Below are 18,688 nucleotides of genomic sequence, written 5' to 3' on the forward strand. Positions count from 1 at the left end.
CTTGACTTTCCCAAGTTTTGTGTTGAAGTTTGTTGTGCCTGCTGTGTTGTGTGCCATGCTTGATTAATGTAAGGTGTATTTCCACCAAGGGTCGCTTTGTACTTGGTGCTAGAAATGTACAGTCCTTTACTTACTGATTCATTGTCCCTCACTGCTGAACTTGGGAACAGATTTCTCATTCAAATTTTTATGGCCTCCATCTCTAGAGATTCTCATGGCACAAAAAGTCCGAGGGTTCTTTTACTTTTTGGTATTTTGTGGAATAATGTAAGCTGGAAAAGATTTCTGAGGATCATCTAGTCCAACCTGCTGCTCAGAGCAGGGCCTGCTTGAAAGCTAGAGCAGATTGCTCGGAGCCTTGTCAAGTTCTGAAAATCTGCAAGGATGCAGATTTCATCATCTTTTTGGACAGCTTGTTTCAGTGCTTACCCACCCCCATGGAGTAAACATAGGCTGAATTTCCCTGATGCAGCTTGTCATCACTGCCTCCTCTCTTTTCGACGCTGGCCGCTGAGAAGAGTCTGGCTCTGTCTCCTCTGTAGCACCTCTACCTCTGTTTGTTTGTGTTGGGCAATGGAAATTCCAGCACGTGGGAGGCCTGCTGTCATGCCCACTGGTAACTTGCTTTCATTGTGGAAAGTTGCTCTTCATTCTTACCCTTGGTTTCTTCCTTTAACCATTAGAGGATTTTCCTACTCAGAGAACCCATGACATTCTAATAGCCTGTAATGATGTTGTTTAATAACTTCAAAAATCTAAAATGCAGCTTTCCCCTCTGTAGCCCTGCTGCCTCCTTCCCAGTTCACCTTCTCATGCTCTGACTCCTCATTTCGTACTTTGCAATGTTTTGTACTAATCTAAACCCAAAGCCCATGCTGCATCTCCCTAATCCACCTTCCTGCAGACAGAAATAACAACTGCTCTTTTGTTCTTCTAGTGCTATGGCGAATTCAAACTGCAAGCTACAATGTATAGGTTTGGTCACATTATATTTAAGCTTCTTAGGGGCTCACGAGTCCAAGTCATTCTGTGGCTTGCTCCCTCCCTCCAACTGTTCTAAAACCTCCCCTGTTGACATTTTAATTAGAAATAGTCTCTATCTCAAGAGAAAGTCTCTCTGCGACTTCTGTGATCTCCTCTGTGGCAACTGCTGATAATTACGTTTAATGCAGGTTTTCCACCTGACCCTGTTTTCCCACTGAGGTGTTTGGCACTGATGGTGCGTCACCCCCACTGATCATCTGGCAGCTTTCTGCCTCTGATGTTTGTTGTTGTTGTTTGCTTTTATGTCTTCAGCAAATTGTTGTCTTTTTTTCTTTCTTTTTTTCATTTGCTGGAGAGCAGGCTTTTATCATTTTCCTTGTTTTGACATGTAAATCCCTTTCAAAGTCCATCTTTAAAACTAACAGCTTTTCCTTACATCAGCAGGCGTTGCGCAGCGTCTGATCTCTGCAAAGTGAACTAAAACATTCCCGTTTGATAACGATTCCCTGTTGGCAACTTATGTAAAGTCCGCAAGGCAGTCCTTAATTAGAGGTTGAATTCCCTATCTTTCATCCCTTATTTTTGTACCAAACTGGTGTGGGACTAAGCAGGCTGTAATTACTTCACTCATCCTGCTTGTCTCGCACTAATGCTGCTGTTCTGCTCTCCGGCATCTTGAGTCTTCCAAGATTTAGTGGAGCTGAACATAAGGCCGAAGATGTTTTTAATCAGTGCTTATGCCCAAGTTACCCAGGCTTCCTGGTTTTAGATGGTTATCCCTCTGGACTGGAGTACAGAAAGATGATCACAAGCGATTGGATTACCCTAGCCTAAGGCTTTTCTGTTCCTTGGCAGAGCTGTGGTGACTGGTTATGCGTGTGCAGCCTGCTCTGCCCATGGTGCAGTGCTTTGGGCACTGGTAGTCGTCAGATGAAATCACGGTTTGCCCAACTCCTTTAGCTGGAAGCTGAGAGCAGGTAATGTTATCTCCTGCCTCATCAAATGTTATCTGCTCCTGCTGAAGTCAACTTTGAAATAGGTTTCGGGAGGGAGGCCAGTGAGATCCCAGCTCTCACTGTAAGTGCATAAAAGAAAAACAAATATGCTCATCCCAAACCCGTTGGATTCTTTATTTCTCCCAGTTATGCACCGTAGGCTGCATTTGCTGCTGTGGTAGCAGTCTTGAGAATGCAAAAGGAAGTCAGTGAGAAATGTGCTTGTTCAAGACCCTGGAAAGATTAGGTTGTACATAATTAACTGAAAACTCTAAAGAGGTTGCTAATGAATATGTAGAATTCTCCATGGCTTTCTCATCCAGGTAGCTGAGTTCACTGGCAAGATACAGATTTTTCTAAGAGCCGTTTACTGTTGTTAGGGTGATTCTGCAGGTTCCCCTGCAGAGAAGAGACTGCAGAGAAATCATGTTGGACTCATACTCTGGAAGAGGCTTAGGCATGGATTAATGAGTGGAGATGAAAGGAATGGTTTCTTCCATCTTACAAGAATGCTAACTTTATGAAACGTGCAGAACTGATCCATCAGTGGATGAGTGTGTTTGGTTCCAGTTCTGGCTCAGGTACACCAATCCTGTTAAATCACATCCGTCGTTTTCAACACAAAGGTTCTGTAGTGTTTGCAATAAGTTGTTTCCAACGTAAAAAGTTCTTACAGTACAGCGAGGGAACTTCCAGTGAGTGGCTGAGCCTTGGAGTCACCGCTGGCTCACAGCTGTCAGCAGCAATGACTTGGTTTTGAACTTGCTGCTGCCTGTCATCGGTGCCTAAACGTGTAGCATCAGACAAAGCCAAATGCTCCAAAGTAGCTCAGCATCCCCTGAGCACCAGCCAGGGGAGAGCACAGCAAAAGCACTGGAAAATCATAATTCGCTTGCTCTGAAATGTCAGTTTGTGTTGCAGAGCTACAGCCCCGCCGTGTGCTGTTAAGTGTGGGCTTAGGAGAAGGCTGCTTGCCTCACAAAGTTCTTGCTATGTTTTGGCTCTCTGAGTAAGTCAGGAAATGAACTGGGCTTTGTAGTTCTGGACCAGGGTACAAAGAAATTGCTGTTTCTCTCTTTGTGTTTGTTTGCAGATGGGCCATCCCTGGGTGTGGTGCAGTTCTGAGTCGGAGTCAGAGGACAGTGACTTGCAGTCTCTTCTCAGCTGGCATTCAAGTTTGGATCTGGAAGTGGGAAACTGGAGGGATTCCGAAGAGGTGGCTATAGGGAAGCCAGAGGAAAGCAGCCAAGAGACAGACAGCAGGCTGGAGTTCAGTGATCCTCTCTGGGAGGAGGATGATAGTGAAGACTTCCAAAAGGCAGAGAGGCAATATGAAGATGACAGTCTTCTCCAGTTCTTCTCAGAGGTACGGCTGTTTGGATGACAGCAAAGTGGGCTGCATAGTTCTGGCCTTGAAATAATAGAGTTTTCAGTCTCTCCACCATTCTGACAACAGAAATATTCTGGGGGAAACGCAGGTGCCCAGAGTTAATTTGCTCCCTATTCCAAGCCCAGTCCTTGCTCTCGTTTAAAACTGGCACAGCAGCCAAGCAGCTGCTTTGCCAAAACACAGCTCACCCTAAAGCACAGAGATGTCACTGAGCTGAAACTGAAATAACAACACAGGGCTTCATCAGAAGATTTTGCAAGGATTCCTAAAAATGGAAAGAAGTGAGTGAGTGAAAGCAAAAATAGCATTTGTGCTGCTTATTTTTTCTTCCCTTTGCCTTCACAATTTGAAGCAATAAATCTCTGCATTACAGATAACCCAGTTGCTGGAACCTCTCCGCGTCAGCTGCACAGATTCAGCAGAGACTCAATGGGATTGTTCTGGCTCTGGGAAGCAGGATGATGGGGGAGATCTAAGATGCCAGGAAGAGACCACCAGGACAGTTGTCTCAAGAGCAGAGGAAAGTCAGCCACATGTCCTGGCAGAAGATGAAAAAGAACACTTCTCAGGAAGAGAGGTAGGAGAGAGGTGGTCCTAAGAGAGGTGAGGTGGTGAAGGAAATCATCTCTAGCAGAGATGGGGAAGTCCCATGTTCCAGCTGGGGAGAGAGGAATGCAGAAGAGGAGACAGCAGGGAGGTGAATGCAAAGGAAATGTATGAGGGGAAGGATGGTTTTTGTGTATGGATGTGCATCTTTATGAACAGGAAGCTTGTTACAGATCAAACCCTCAGATGTGAGTTGGAGGAATTGCTCCTTGGCAATACAAAGGTGACTCATGAGAGCTGGCAGTCTGCTCTCAGGTTTAATGCAAGACTGGAATACTTGGTTTGTTCTAATTACTGTGTTATGCAGCACACAGCTTGGCTGGTTTCAGGCCCACGTGGATGTACAAGCAATACCAACAACCATCTGCCCCAGGAGACCGTCATGTCTTGGAAGCAGGCACTGTCTAGCCTGTGTTTGCACTAATCCTGTGTCTGGGGGACACTCAGCTCTCACCAGCCTGTGAGGTGTTGCTGGAACAAGCTATAATATCACAGCAGTGGAAGAACAGTGCCTGGTTTTTCAATCCAGTACTCAGTTGGTTGCCTTGCAAACTTAGACACTGGAGGCAGAAATGATTTCCAGGGTTGTTCTGTGATTCTGTAGCAAGGGACTTCGTTTAATGGGGAAGTATTGGTGATAGGTGGATGGTTGGATTAGATGATGTGGGAGGTGTTTTCCAACCTTGGTTGTTCTCTAAGGGTTTCACATTTCACCTGTTAAGCCTGAACAGGGTTATTCTGAGCAGTTCCCTTGTGGTCTGCCCAGCGGTCAAAGCCATACATAGCAGTGTCTGTGTTCCTTCTGAGGTGTCTGGTCTATGCTTCAGATCTCATGTTAGGCAATTCTCAAGAGTCCCACTTCTGCACTCCAGAAGTGTCTTTCCCTGCATCTCCTTTTCATTTTATTGGAAAATCACTGTGCCAACAGCACAATTCTCCTTCCTGGCTGAGTCTATTCTCTGTCATTTTCATGTGGGAGTTTTTGAGGAAACAACCCTGTTGTACTCTTGGGGATCCTGTTTTCTGTGTCTTGAGGTTTAACAAGCCTGAGGCAGTCTTACCTCAGCTCCTGATTGCTCTCTGTATATCCACAACTCTTCCCAGAAAAGAAGACAGACACACCTCTGGGCACCAGTCATCTCCACAGTGTTTGTGTTAGCTGGAGGTGGTTGTGATCCAAGAGATCAAACCCAGCTGTTACTGGAGTCTTGGCCAGCACAGTGAAGGTCTGAATAAGGTCAAACATCATCTTCTAGAATAATACAGAGAGACGTAACTCCCATTTGAGGTTGGATGCAGTAGGTGCATATGCAGCAGGCTGGTTTCGGCTTAAGGGATTCAAGTGGTGAGCTGCCATTTTAACCAGATCTCCATTTTCCTCTGTGCTCTGCAGGACAAGACTCAAGAGGCACCTGGAGAAAAAACTCTGTGTGAACCAGATTCACAGGAGATTAACCAAGCCCAGGATCAAGATGATAGCAACTGCACTTCTGCAGACCCCATGTTGGGCTCCACAAGCCCTGCCAACCCACAGCTGTAAGTCTGTCTGCACTCCTGCAGGTGTACCAGAACAATTGTTTCCTTTGGTTCACATCAAAAGATGTATATGGCACAGGTCACCTCTAGGAAGGTGAGATACCCACGGAGAGCAGGAGGGAAGGAGCTAACTTGTACTGTCTCTATGGGTCTGCCAGTATTTTTTAGCACTTACCCCAAAAGTAAGTAATAAGAGTAGTGGATAAATAAGGTTAACTGGAAAATACATGTTTCTTCAAGGCAGCTAGGCTTTGTTTAAGCTTGGCGTTGTGCTTTATTGGGTAATGTCCAGTCCAGCTCTTAAGAGAGGCATTACCTTTAAGCAAGCACAGGCTTGTCAGTCACACATGGGCTTTACCACTTGTATGATTACCTAGGCTGTCTTTAGAAGGAATACCATAATTTCATGGGATAGGAATCTGAGTTTAAAAATGAGCTTCAGAGTAGTGTGAGCTTTTCTGTCCAGCTTGCCCCTTAGAGCTGCTCAGCTCTATCTTTGTTCCAGCATGTCACCCTGCATCTTCCTGCATTCTGGATGCTTAGTTGTGTGTTCAGATGCAGAACACTTCCACCATTGCTTTGTGTAGCTAAAGAAAAAAGATCTCTGGGCTTTATCCATCTGGATGTGATGGGTGCACCAATTCATGCTTTGTCTCAAGTGTAACAATCTGGCATTATATACCCTCCACAGGATGCAGTTGAGCTGGGATAACCCCATGCAGCATTCTCATTTCAAAAGAACTGTCCTGTCCATCTGGAAGATGATAGCCAGTCATAGGTATGTAGGGGCAAAGGGTCAAATTGACATTATATTATGTGCCAGTTCCTATGTCACCTTGTCCCCCTTCCACAACAGACACCACGGGATGGTGTGTCTCTACATGGCTTTGCTTCTAGCTGTTCTTGTTGCAAGAAGATTGTTCTTGTGTGTTGCAAAGATTGAGAGAACACTGCATACTTATTTCCTCTGTGTAACATGCCAGAGTCCAAGTGTTGCTTCCTACACAGCTGGCAAAGACAGCTTCAGCAAGGGGCTCAGCCTCCTCCCATGCCTGGCTGTGCCAGCTGCTGAACAGCAGAAGCTGCTGATGGGCTGTGGCCCTCATGGCCATCAGTAAGAGGCAAGCATTGGTCCTGCTGCCACGTTGTCTTTGGCCCCTGCTCAGGAGCAGACAGAGGTCATTCTTTGTGCTTGTCCTTGTAGATGCAGTGGCCCATTCCTGAAGGCAGTGTCAGACAAACAAGCTCCTGGATACAGTGAGGTGGTGAAGAGGTAAGTTTGTGCAAGAACTATTCACTACCTGATTTCTCTGTTTTCTCCGCCTTCCTCTGGCACCCAACAACTGGTTCGGGTCATCTCTGGTTCCAAAACACTAATGGGACTGTTTCCTTCCTTCTGTCCCACAGAGTCTGGCTGCCATCAGCATCTCCCACTGACTGACTTCTGTTATCAAAACTCCCTTCCAGGTGACCAGGACCTAGAAGTCTGCAGTCACCATGGTGCTGACATGCATTGTGCCTGCCCTTTGCTGGCCTTGCATGGACTGACGTACTGCAGTTCAGCTCTGCAGCTGTGCCCCTTGCCTGAGCTGGGGATTCAGCCTCTGTAGCCCAGCAGTTTCCATGTTGGAAACCTGTGTCTCTGTCAGTATCCACTCTGCTTTCTCCCCAGATGTAGTCTCAGTGGAGAAGTAGGTTATAAGAATATCTCCCAGATAGATTAAGGGCATTTTTCAGAGCTGAATCATGTTCTATTCTGGTCACAGTCATCCTCTCTGCAGCCATTCATTTTCTCATTGTGTCAAAATAAGGGAAGTCATATTTATTCCCCGTCACGTTCCCCTATCAGCGGTGCTATTTTGGCTAGTGGCACCATTTGATTTTAAGGGGTTTTAATAGATCCCTATTTTAGCAACTTTTCTTTCTCCTCCAAGACCTGGGCTGACTTCATGAGGACTAATGGGATCGCTCTTGAATTCCCTGCAGCTCCTCATGACATTTGTTAGACGTGGCAGCCGATGGCCGATGGACCACGCTGGCTGAACTTTAACTGAAATGAAACCAACGCTTCTCACTGCCCCACATAGCCCCAGGCGCTAAAACTGATTGCAGAGAGCTGTGCTTTAGGGCCACGACGCAGAGGGCCTTCAGCTCTCCTTCCATGTCCTTCCTGCAGGCCCATGGACCTGACCAGCATCAAGAGGGGTCTGGCCAAGGGCCACATCCGTTCCTTGGCGCAATTCCAGTGCAGCCTGATGCTCATGTTCCAGAACGCCATCATGTATAACGCCGCCAACCACCACGTGCACCGCATGGCGCTGGAGATGCGCCGCGAGGTGCTGGAGCAGATGCAGATGCTGGGCGAGGCCCTGCTCCGCTCGGAGCACCGCAGGTAGCGGGGCGCCGCGGGGCCGGGCAGCGGGCCGCGCTCGGCGTCGGGGCGGGCCGAGAGGCGGGGCGCGGGGCCGGGCGCCGCTCGTCATTGGTTAAGGCGCCACGGGGAACGGCGCTCATTGGCTGGCGCTCGCGCGGCGGTCGTGAATCGAGCTGCCGGGCCTTGCGTGCCCCGGAAGTGGAAGCGGCCGCCGGCAGCGCGCGAGCATGGCGCGCGAGAAGCAGGAGGAGCCGGCGGCGGAGGCCGCTCCCGAGTTCTCGTACCGGGAGCAGCTCGAGCACCTGAACCCCATCGCGCAGCCGCTCGCCTCTCGCAAGCTGACGCGCAAGCTCTACAAGTGTATCAGGAAAGGTGTGGTGGGTGCCGGGAACGGGGCGGGGGGCTGGCCGGGGCCGCGCAGCTCCTCACGCGGTGCCTCTCTCGCAGCGGCCAAGCACAAGCAGATCCGCCGGGGCGTGAAGGAGGTGCAGAAGTTCATCAACAAAGGCGAAAAGGGGTAAGCCACGCCCTCACCCTACGGCGCGGCGCGGGGCGGCCGCTGACACGGGTTTTTCCTGCAGGATCACGGTGCTGGCCGGCGACACGCTGCCCATCGACGTGTACTGCCATATCCCCATCATGTGCGAAGACAGGAATCTGCCCTACGCTTACGTCCCCTCCAAGTCGGTAAGGAGGAGCCCGTGCTGGTTGGCTGCAGCTGGGCTGCTCTGTGCCAGGGCTGTGCTGGGGAAGGAGGCATACGTGGGGTGCCCAGCAAAGCACCCTGTGCTTGAGCAGCGCCAGAGCATAAGGGGAGCAAACAGCCACAGCCCAGGTGTAGAGCTGTTTTGTGACAGGACCCCAGAACTGTTTGCCCCAGTGGAGCTCTCTGGGGCAGAGCCAGGACAGATGTCTTTTTTCTCCTTTAGTTCTGAACTGGGACCTGGATGCATACAGAAAGGAAGCACTGACCAAGGTGTGGTTTTGGGAGATGTCCCTCCCTGCTCAGACCAAGGGTTAGAGGTGGTCACTGCCTTCTCTGCTCCGGGTGAGGAGTGGGACACAAGAGGCCGATGTCAGGCACTTATGTCAGCCCTCCTGGGCAAAACTAGGAAATCTTCTTGGGCTGCATCAACAGAAGGGTGGTATCAGGGCAAGGGGGATTGTCCCCCTCCGCGCTGCCCTCATGAGGCATCACATGCTGCATCCAGGCCTGGGGCTCTCAGCACAAGAATGGTTCTGAGCTGCTGGAGCTTTTCCGGAGGGGGGCCACAAAGATGCTCAGAGGGCTGAAGCACCTCTCCTACGAAAAAAGGTTGAGGGAGCTGGGCGTATTTCACTTAGAGAAAGCTCTGGGGTGGCCTTGTTGCAGTACTTGAAAGGAGCTTATAAGCAGGAGGGGGACCAACTTTTAACATGATTTAATAGTGATAGCACAAGGGGTAATGGCTTTCTACTGAGGAGGGAAGGTTTGGGGGAGATGTTAGGAAGAAATTCATTACCCAGAGGTTGGCGTGGCACCGGCACTGCTGCCCAGAGCTGTGGGTGCCCCATCCCTGGAGGTGCTCAGGACCACGTGGGATGGGGCCCTGCATAGCCTGAGTTGGTGGGGGGCTGCCAGCACAGGGCAGGGGTTGGGACTGGGTCAGCTTTCAGGTCCTTCCCAATGCAACTGTTCTGAGTTGCCTGCTCTCAGGAGCTTGCAGGGCCACCTTCCCGTGTCCCAGCAGGGTGTCAGGCTCTGTCTGTGCGGGCTGCCCACTACCCCCAGCCTTCTGCTCTCCTGCAGGACCTCGGGGCCGCGGCCGGCTCAAAGCGACCCACCTGCGTCATCCTGCTGAAGCCACACGAGGAGTACCAGGAGGCCTACGATGAGTGCCTGGGGGAGGTGGAATCCCTGCCGCTGCCCTTGTGACCTCCGGGGGCACCGTTTCTACGGTTGGGTGGGGGGCGCTGATGACGAATAAAGCTGTTGGGATGTTTGTAAGGCCGCGCCCGGTGCCCTTTGGGGTGCGGGCTGGGGGTCCGCCGCGCGGAAGGGGGCGCCCGGCGTGGGGGGAGCGGGGCGGGGGGGCGGGGCCGGCTGCTGCGCGGCGGAAGTTGGGGGCGGGAGGCGATGCCCGTCCCGACGGCGGGGCCCCGGAGCCGCCCCGCGGGGCTCGGCCTGTCCCTCGGGCCCCGGAGCCGCCGTGAGTCAACGCGGTGAGATGCCCGAACCGGTTGTGCCGCTCGCTCCGCGCCGCCTCCCTCCTTGCCGCGCCGGCTGAGCCGGGCGGGAGCTGCGGAGCGGGGGCGACCACCGGGAGCGGGGCCCGAAGCCCGGGCTGCAGAGCCGCGGCTTTCAAAGGAAGCAGAATTCGGAGGAACGAAATCTAGGTTTATTGCAGGAAAGGCCGAGGACGTTACAAGCGCGGCCAGGGCTTCTTCCACGCCTCTCCCCGTGCCCTCGGAGGAGATATGGGGTGCCCCATCCCTGCTCCCACCTCTCCCGTGGCGCTGCCTCCTCTCAGCCCCAGGACTCCGTGCTGGGGAGCTGCATTAACCACCCCTTATCCCACCAGCACCACGGCACGGAAAGGGCTCAGCTGCAGCGCTGGGGCAGCTCCCCCTCTCCCTGCGCGCACCTCCTCCAGGGCTTTCCCAGCAGCAGCAGCAGCACCACCTCGGCCAGACCCAGGGCACTGATTGCTCCCAGGACCCCGCTGGAACCCACAAAAGGGCCGTGGGGATGGGGACAGGGCTCGAGCCTCTCCCTAGCATGATATTAAGTTACAGGTTGAAGGGAAAAGGGGAACAGAGCGGGAGGGATGGGGAATGGCTCACAGGGCATTCGGTCTTATGCCCCCAATGGCAGAAGGGAGTGCAGGGCAAATGATCCTGGAGTCAGAGCACGGGGCACATGCAAGACCCCTGGTACAGATGATCCCCCCTCCAGCGACCACCCCTGATGGGCCCGAAGCACTGCAAGAAGGAAAAGTTCCCTTGTCGTGATCAGTCCTTCTTCCCAGGGCGGCAATGAGTGGCGAGTCCTTGTGCAGCCCCTGAGATCATCCACTGCAGCAGCAAGAGACCCCCCTTCGTGGTCCCACAGGCATCGTGCTGCTCAGATCTTCGAGGACTCCACCCGCTCAATCCATGGCGAGTCAGCCCCGACATCCCTGGGCTCCGAGCGCAGCTGCCGCAGCTCGCGCTCCAACACCTGGCTCCGGTGGTACATCTCCATGTAGCTGGCCTGGAGCTCCCGCTGGTACCGCAGCACCTTCTCCTTCTCCTCCTGCCAGGTTTTCCTCTCCAGCTCAAAGTTCACAGCCTGCAGCTGGCCCTGGCGCCGCTCCCGTAGCAACTCTGCCCACAGCCACTCCACCTGCCGCTCCAGGGGCTCCGCTGAGTCGCTGTGGAGGCCCCGGCACTTGGAGTCATCCGTTTCACAGCCAGGGAAGTCCTGGCATGCCGGCATGGGGTCATCGCCCAGCGGCAGCGAGGTGCCAGGCTCCGGGGGGCTCTGGAGGGAATCAGCCAGTTGTGCCAGCTGGGAGTCCCTGGCCTGGACCTCCGCCTTGGCCTCCCGCAGCTGCGTCTTCAGGCTGAAGATCTCACCCAGCTTCTGAGCCATCTCCTCCTGGGTATCTCGGAGCTGCTGCTTCAGCAGGGAGATTTCTGCTGCCTTCTGACACACCTGCAAGGCACAGGTGAACAGTGAGGAAGCAGCAGGATCTCAGGGGTGGCAGCACCCCCGACTGTCAACACAGCGTCACTGGGAGAGCATGAGAATCATGCCTGGCTCTTCCCCCCATCCACAAGTCCACAAGTGATAGAGCAGAGAACCACTGCCCCATCCTGGCTGCACAGCCTGAAGGGTGGCAACAGAGAGGGACAGCAGGGGACTCACCTCCCACTTGGTCTCCTCCAGTTTGGGGCTGACATGCTCACCCTGGGACTGCCGGAGCTTGGTCTCCTCGCACTGGCACTGCTGCATGCTCAGCTCCTCCTGCAGCCGCTTCTTCTCTTGCTGTGCTTTGTAGAGCTGCAGCTGCAGCGCCCGCTGGCCGCGCTGTGCCTGCTGTGTGACCTGCTGCAGCCTGGCCATGTACATCTGCTTCAGGTCCTCCAGCTCGTCCAGCCACAGCCGCTGCTTGTCCTCAAATGCCTGCCGGCACAGAGAGACACTGGTGAGGGTCCACATCCTGCCCCTGTGTGGGACAGTGCCTGGAAGGATCCCAGGAGATCCTGCTGCCAGGACATCCCCAGCTAGACCCAAGGAACAGAGCTTCAGTGGGAGGTTCCCAGCCTGATTTTGCAGATGCTGCTGCCCCACAGGCCGTGACAGTGAGTTCTCCCATGTTTGGGCACCCACCAGCCATCATGGCAGGGCACCAGGCCCTTCACAGCTCCTTCCACCCAGACACCACCTCCCCACAGCCCCACTTCTCACCTGCGCAAAGGGGTCCTCGGTCTCACTGAGGCTCCTCTTGAGCTGCCGCAGCTCTCCCCCAGTCTCCTTCAGCCGATCTTCCAGCTGCTTCACCGCATCCTCCAGGGAGTAGGTGAACTCATAGGGCGGTGGGGGCTCCCCAGGGCTCTGCAGCCGGCTCAGCGTGGCCATGCTCTTGCAGGACAAGGGTGCCTTTTCAGGAGCCAGGGGGTCCCTGGGGCTCCGGGACACCCTGTCCAGAGAACCTCCAATGTGGTTGATGTGGCCCATGGAGGCACTGAACTGACTCTGGGCAGGCTTGAGGCGGGAGCCATAGGAGGGGAAGCTCTGGATGGAGTTGTGGCTGGAGTCAGAGGCTTCATCCAGGCTGATGGCGTGGAGCAGGTGGGTGCGGAGCGGGCCATGCTGTGGGGCCGCCGTGGTGCTCTGCGACAGCAGCGTGTGCAGGCTCCCATTGCTTTTGGACAGCTTTTGCCCCTTGGATGAGGAGAGGCCTTGCATGGAGACCAGCCCCTTCCCAGTCACTGCCTTGAAGGCCGAGGGCCTGATGCGGCACTGGAAAACACAAGCAAGATCAGGCTGGGCCCCACCAGCACGCACCATGCCCAGCTCCACTCAGAGAAAATGCATGCTCACAGCCTCATCCCTTCACCCAGATATCCAAATCCCCATGTCCCACCTCCCATTCTCGGCACATTCAGCTCATCCTCCAGCCCCATCCACCCCACAGCAGGACACGCTTTAGGGACAAGTCTCATATTTCACCTTGTCGAAGCGGCCCCTCTCAGGCAGCGAGCTTTTGGAGAAGTCAGCTCCGCGGTGATGCTCCCGGGAGCAGCGCTCAGGGGATCGGTTCTCGCGGTCACTCTCGTAGTCCCGCTTGTAGCACGCTCCTGATGCCTGGTGCTTCCGTTCTGACCGGGTCTCCTTTTTGGCTCCGTGCAGGTATCCGAAGAGCTCCCGCTGGCTCGGCCCCTTCCGCAGCAAGCCATCAGGCTGCCGAAGCCCCCGTGTGCCCCCCAACGGGGCCCGCAGCTCCAGGGGGGACAGGTCCTGCTTCTCCACCAGGCTGCCCACGCTGCCCATGCTGCCAACGGGCACAGAGGAGAGGTAGGTGCCGAGGACGCGGGTGTCAGGCTCGCAGCTCACAGGGCCTTGTGCTGCTGCCATGGAGAATCAGAGAAAAGCCCGGTACCAGCACTGCCGAAGGAGAGACAAAGTCAGCATGGTGGTGTAAACGGGACCGCAGGCCCACCACGGATACCCTGCTTGCAGCAGGGGCGTGGAGATGCCCATTCAGCCCTACATCCTAGCACTCAAATGAGGGGGACCCCAAAGGGCCACGTCGGCAGCCAAGCAAGCAGGGCTCTGTCGTGCATGGGGCAGAGCAGGGGTGGGGGCTCCCCGCTGCCACCCCCCATGGCTCAGCGCCTCCCTCCCACACCCAGCCCCACCTCCCGCCCGCGGCCGGGGCTGCCACCAGAACAGGCACCTGCCGCCCAGCCTGTTCGGGAGGGCGAGTTCAGCAGCCGGCAGCACCTGCCTGGGCCTGGCGCCAGCCTCGGCCCGGCGGCACCCAGCTGCCCCTTCCCAGGAACCCCCATATGGCACTGGTCTTCCCCCTCCCCGTACCCGTGGCTACCGAGGGCCAGCACTGGCCCTAGGGGTGCCCAAGACCCCGATCCATTCCTTCTCAAGGGCTGCAGGAGGACGCTGCTACAAACGACCCTGGGGAGGTCCCAGCCCTTTTGGCTCAACCTCTCCCTGGGACGTGCGCATCAGCCCGCAGCCCAGCACAGCCGGACGTGGGACGGGAAGGGGAAGGATGCAGATGGGACAATGCAGGCTTCCTGCACAGGTGGCCGGACCCCGGGGGAGGAAGGCGGGCAGCAAGGCTTCAGCCTCAGTGCCTCATCCTCACGCAGCGGGGAGGGCCTGCTGGGGATCTTCAGGCCCCCGACCCTCAAATTACAGCCTGAGGGGGAACCCCGGTCCTGGAATGAGGGCCGGGGGGCCCGAGGCTCCCCGCCAGGCCCCGTCTGTCGGGCCTCACCCAGGAAGCTGCCCTGGTTCTCAGCACACACGCCGGGTAAACAAACACCCCGCTTTTAATTGCTGCCACGCACAAACCTGTCTGACAGCTCCCGGCCTGCGCTGTCACCTCCCTCCCTCGGCTCAGCACCTGCTCCGGGCACCGCCGGCGCGGAGAGAGGTGGAAGCGGGCGGGGAGAGCTCAGGGGGGGCGCGGGCCCCGGCCCGGAGCACGGCACCGCCGAGGCCCCTTCCCGCGCCCAGGGCGCTCGGCGGCGCCATCGGCCCCGGGAGCGGGGAGCGGAGCGCGGCGGAGCGCAGGGGGCGATGCTCGGCGGATCCCGCGGGAATCCGGGGCCGCGCTCGGCCGAGGCGCGCCGCGGCCCGAGGACAAAGCGCCGCGGCCGCGCGGAGGGGCGGGGGGCGGCACCGGGGCACCGTCCGGGGCTCTGGGGGTTACCGGGACGGGAACGGGCGGCGGGGCCGGGCCGCACTCACCATGCCGGCGGCGCTGCGGTCCACGCGCGGCTCCGCTCCTTCCCTCGCCGCGTTTGAACGCGCCCCTCGGCCGCGGCCGCGCGGGGAGCGGGCGGAGCCGGCAGCGGCAAATCGCGGCGCGGAGGCGGGAGGCGCCGGGGCGGGGCGGCTGCGGGGAGGGGCGGCGGAGCCTGGCGGCGCGGACGCGGTGCCCTGCGGCCTCCCCGGGAGCGGAGCTCCGAGGTTCGGCCCCGCGTGCCCTCCACGGTGCCCCGGCCGCCGTCGAGGTGTCCGTGCGGCACCGCGAGGGCACGGAGCGTCCCTCGGCCTTTCGGCTGGGTGACCCGCAGCGCTGCGGCGTGCCGCATCCCGGCGCCTCGGTGCCCGCCCTCCCGCGGAGGGTTGGTGCTCGCGGCGTCCCCAGCCGAGGTTCGGGGCCGCCCACATCCGCCGTGCTCTCTGCCAGCTCCCCCCTCGGTGTGTGCTGCCAGCGCTCACCCACTCGCACACGCCGTCCCCGTCCCCGCACGCTCGGTGCGGTGCCGAGGCTCTCGCCGTGTTCCCTGAAGCCACGCGTCACCCACGTGGCCTCCGAGGTGCGGGGCTGCGGCCCTGACCCCCCCGGGGCTGCTGGGAGCGCAGCCAGGCGCGGCTCCGGGACGCGGGCAGCTCCGAGCGGGCTGTCATCCATCTGCAGAACGCGGTGGGGAACGGCCTCGGCCTTTCCTGCTGCGCCTTTGCTAAGAGCCCGGTGCGTGGGGAGAGCGGCCCCGAGCGACCTCCGAAACGCATTCAGGGCTATAAAAGGAAGCCGGGTCCCCAGCGAGGTGCCTCTACCACAAAAGCACCCGGAGGATGAGGGGGCTGCGAGCAGAGCTGCGAAATAACTGCCAGGCAGCGGGAGAGGAGCCTGCAGCGCTGAGCGAAGTACGAGCTGCACATATGCTCGCTGCTTTCTGCACAGCTCTGTGAAACTGTGCCATCTATTTCGAACAGCGTGGAGAGAGACTGTTATCTGTGCTCTGCCACCAGCACACAGCTGATGGACACCAGCCGATCCCAAAATCTGAGCGATGGAGAGGGGCTGGTTGCAGCTGCAGTGCCACGGGCCTTCCAAAGGTGATGATGGGCTGGCATCTTCCCCTTCCGTCAGCAAAGGACACTGTGGGGATTGGGGATGCCTGCACGCATGCATTGGAAACGACCTGTGGGCTACATGCAGAACAAAAATGGCTGCGAGTGGGTGTCAAGACTGAATTGCCAGGGTGGAGAGGCCTTCGAGGCTCTGGGATGGCACATCCCCTTCTGCCCTGGGGCAAGGACAGGCCTGGAGCTGGGGAGGAGCTCGCACTGCCTGCGCGTGGGATGATGCAAGGAGCAAGGGCTGGTCCTCATCACAGCTTTGACCCTTCCATGAAGGCAGCACACTGCTGTGTGCAGCACCAACTCCTCAGCAGCAGATAATGGCAGGAGCCACCAGAATCTGCTCCCTGTGGTTCACAATCCCTGTACTCAGATCCATCACTGTCACTTCCCTCAACTCAGGGCTCCTACCAGGAGCTGCCATGTCTCCATGAGACAGGAACCACTTGGCTTCCCGGGATGGCGACAGCTTCCATCTGCAGGCACCCAGCAAGGGAAGTGCTCCAGAAGATAGCAGCACCTGAAACGTGTGCCAGTTCCTCACAGCGGCCCCACACATGGCACCACCTGTGTGCCAGCACAAGCTTGCAGTAGCATGGCAGCAATTCACCTTGCAGCACAAGCAGAGGCCAGGCCAGGCTGCAGGAGGAACCCAGAGCTGGCAAGGGGCAGAGAGACCTTTCTGGCATCCCCACTCCTGGATCCAAGCTGGAGTGCCCGGGGTGCCTTCCCAGCAGCCAGGCAGGGATGTTCTCCCCCACTCCCTACCTCCTGCCCCAGGATACTCTCCCAGCAAACAGTGGCAGTGCATCTGCTGCCTCCCACAGGCTGCTCCTGCCTCTGTTCCCTGTGGCTGCCTGCAGCAGATCTCCGAGTCACTGCGAGCAGATGCCTTGATAGTTCTTTATTGTCCTCTGAACTGGGTGGCAGCTCAGCCGTACCCAGCACAGGAAAAACGCCTCCTGCACCTGCCCTGGGAGACAGCAGCATCACTCACAGCAATGCCATGGAGTCCTGCTCTTGGCCTCTTCTGCTGATCCCAGCAAATTCAAGCACTCAGCCCTTTCTGCTCCTCTGGGTCCTGCCAGCAGCACTGTGCTGGCCTGCTGCAAAACTGCCTCGTTCCAAGCAGCTCGGCGCAGCCCTGGCGTCTTGACATGAGCACAGCACATGCTGACACGTGAGACACAGCTCAGCCAAACGTGCACCACGGTGTCTCACTCATGTCGCAGTCCAACAGGATGTTAAGGACAGTGCAGGGGGCTCCTGCCACAGTCAGAGCAGTCCGAGACTCAATCCGGTATCTCACGTTGTTCAGACCTCCCTCCCGATCCACCTTAAACTGCTCCTGAGAAGAAAGAGCATTCAGGCCAAAGCATCTGGTGCTGAGATAGAGAGCAGAGTGAGCAGGGAAGGGCTCAGGGCACGTGGCAATCACAGCCCGCATCTCTCACAGCTCACCTGCTTCTGTGCAGCAATGCGCTTCTGGTCTCTCTTCCTCCAGGCTGGATCATGAAGGTGCTGGAATGTCTCATACCCAGTTGTGATTCCAGAGGGACGGTGAACCTGGGAGGAGAAAAACGCTTCCATACAGCTCCTGAAAGCCTGCCTGCATGTGGGAAAGCCACCTGCCCTCGTGCCAGCCCTGGTGGCTACAGCAGGGGACAGAAAGGGGGATGAGAAGAAGAGCATCTTCAGCCAAGGAGGCCCCCGAGCACACTCACCTGGAGACCAGCTCCTTTGATGCGTCGATAAAACTCGTCGTCCTCCCGTCCCCAGCCCCAGAAGCGGTTGGACATGCCATTGCACTGCAACAAGAGCGGCACCGCACTGCTCTCCTGCAGCAGCCAAACACCACCACCACCCCCAGCCCCGAGCACAGCTGCAGCCTGCACTGCGCCATCAGCTCAAATCACAGATTGCTTCTCTGTCTTTCAAAGCGTGGGGCACTACACACACACACCAAGATTTCATTGTACACCCAACCACAAAGCAGGAGGGGGGTTAAGCTCACCATCTCATAATGCTGCTTGGTGAGCAGCAGGATCCCTCCCACGTAGGTTTTGTAGTGGTACAGCGGGTGCAGCTCTGGGGATGCCACGTGGAAGGGCCCGGCCTCGGGGAAGCCATAATCCAGCTGCTCGTTGAGGGGCAGCAGGTCGACGTCGTGCATGGCGATGTAGTCCGTGTCATTGCCGCTCTCCAGGAAGCCCACGTTGATCAGCGACGCTCTGTTAAACCTGCAATGGAAACGGGTTCAAGTTGCCGCCCTCTGCATGCGCACCGCACGGCATCCCCTGGCTTTGCAGCTCCCGTACCTGAAGTGGTCCACCTGGTTGAGCACCAGGATGTGGTGGCGGATCCTCTTCTTGCTGAGGAAGCGGTGCATGTAGGGTACGAAGGCCAGCAGCTCCTCGAAGCGCTCGCGGAAGGGCACGAGCACTGCCAGGCGGTGCGGCCCCCACGAAGGGTCGTCGGCCGGAGGGGCGGGGGGTTCGGGCAGGCAGGGCGGCCGGGGGGCCCCGCGCCCGGGGGGAGCCGCTTCGCCCGAGCAGCTGAGCTGCAACCAGAGCAGCGAGGCGAAGCCCAGCAGCAGCGCGAGGAAGAAGAGCTGGAAGATGGAGAACTTGCCGGCTAGGAGACCCAGGAGCTGCGGGGAGCTGGAGCACAGCGGGCGGTCAGCAGGGCTCCTTCCCATCCTTCCTCCCCTCCCCCCCCCC

General features: G+C 57.0%; 4 protein-coding genes across 4 annotated transcripts; 2 read left to right on the forward strand and 2 right to left on the reverse strand.

Moving 5' to 3' along the window:
• The first annotated feature begins 2,968 nt into the window (after positions 1–2,968).
• Positions 2,969–7,907, forward strand: LOC122185091 (bromodomain-containing protein 8-like). The gene is made up of 7 exons (XM_042880593.1): positions 2,969–2,988; positions 3,073–3,345; positions 3,743–3,946; positions 5,369–5,511; positions 6,203–6,289; positions 6,716–6,784; positions 7,688–7,907. The coding sequence occupies exons 2-7, from the start codon at positions 3,073–3,075 to the stop codon at positions 7,905–7,907; spliced, it is 996 nt and encodes a 331-aa protein (XP_042736527.1). The 5' UTR covers positions 2,969–2,988.
• A 177-nt stretch (positions 7,908–8,084) lies between these two features.
• On the forward strand, positions 8,085–9,872 carry NHP2 (NHP2 ribonucleoprotein). The gene is made up of 4 exons (XM_042880721.1): positions 8,085–8,257; positions 8,333–8,402; positions 8,467–8,572; positions 9,675–9,872. The coding sequence occupies exons 1-4, from the start codon at positions 8,113–8,115 to the stop codon at positions 9,798–9,800; spliced, it is 447 nt and encodes a 148-aa protein (XP_042736655.1). The 5' UTR covers positions 8,085–8,112; the 3' UTR covers positions 9,801–9,872.
• A 369-nt stretch (positions 9,873–10,241) lies between these two features.
• Positions 10,242–14,920, reverse strand: N4BP3 (NEDD4 binding protein 3). The gene is made up of 5 exons (XM_042880667.1): positions 14,847–14,920; positions 13,083–13,517; positions 12,318–12,872; positions 11,775–12,032; positions 10,242–11,561 (listed from the first exon to the last, which is right to left on the reverse strand). The coding sequence occupies exons 2-5, from the start codon at positions 13,485–13,487 to the stop codon at positions 10,989–10,991; spliced, it is 1,791 nt and encodes a 596-aa protein (XP_042736601.1). The 5' UTR covers positions 13,488–13,517; positions 14,847–14,920; the 3' UTR covers positions 10,242–10,988.
• A 1,937-nt stretch (positions 14,921–16,857) lies between these two features.
• B4GALT7 (beta-1,4-galactosyltransferase 7) lies at positions 16,858–18,666 on the reverse strand. Its single transcript, XM_042880594.1, has 5 exons — positions 18,287–18,666; positions 17,983–18,208; positions 17,693–17,776; positions 17,430–17,534; positions 16,858–17,316 (listed from the first exon to the last, which is right to left on the reverse strand). The coding sequence occupies exons 1-5, from the start codon at positions 18,664–18,666 to the stop codon at positions 17,161–17,163; spliced, it is 951 nt and encodes a 316-aa protein (XP_042736528.1). The 3' UTR covers positions 16,858–17,160.
• Between the last annotated feature and the right edge of the window lie 22 nt (positions 18,667–18,688).

This window comes from Lagopus leucura, unplaced genomic scaffold (assembly GCF_019238085.1).
Source record: "Lagopus leucura isolate 7727_CA_CO unplaced genomic scaffold, USGS_WTPT01 Super-Scaffold_100027, whole genome shotgun sequence".
In the NCBI taxonomy this organism is placed as follows: Eukaryota; Metazoa; Chordata; class Aves; order Galliformes; family Phasianidae; genus Lagopus; species Lagopus leucura.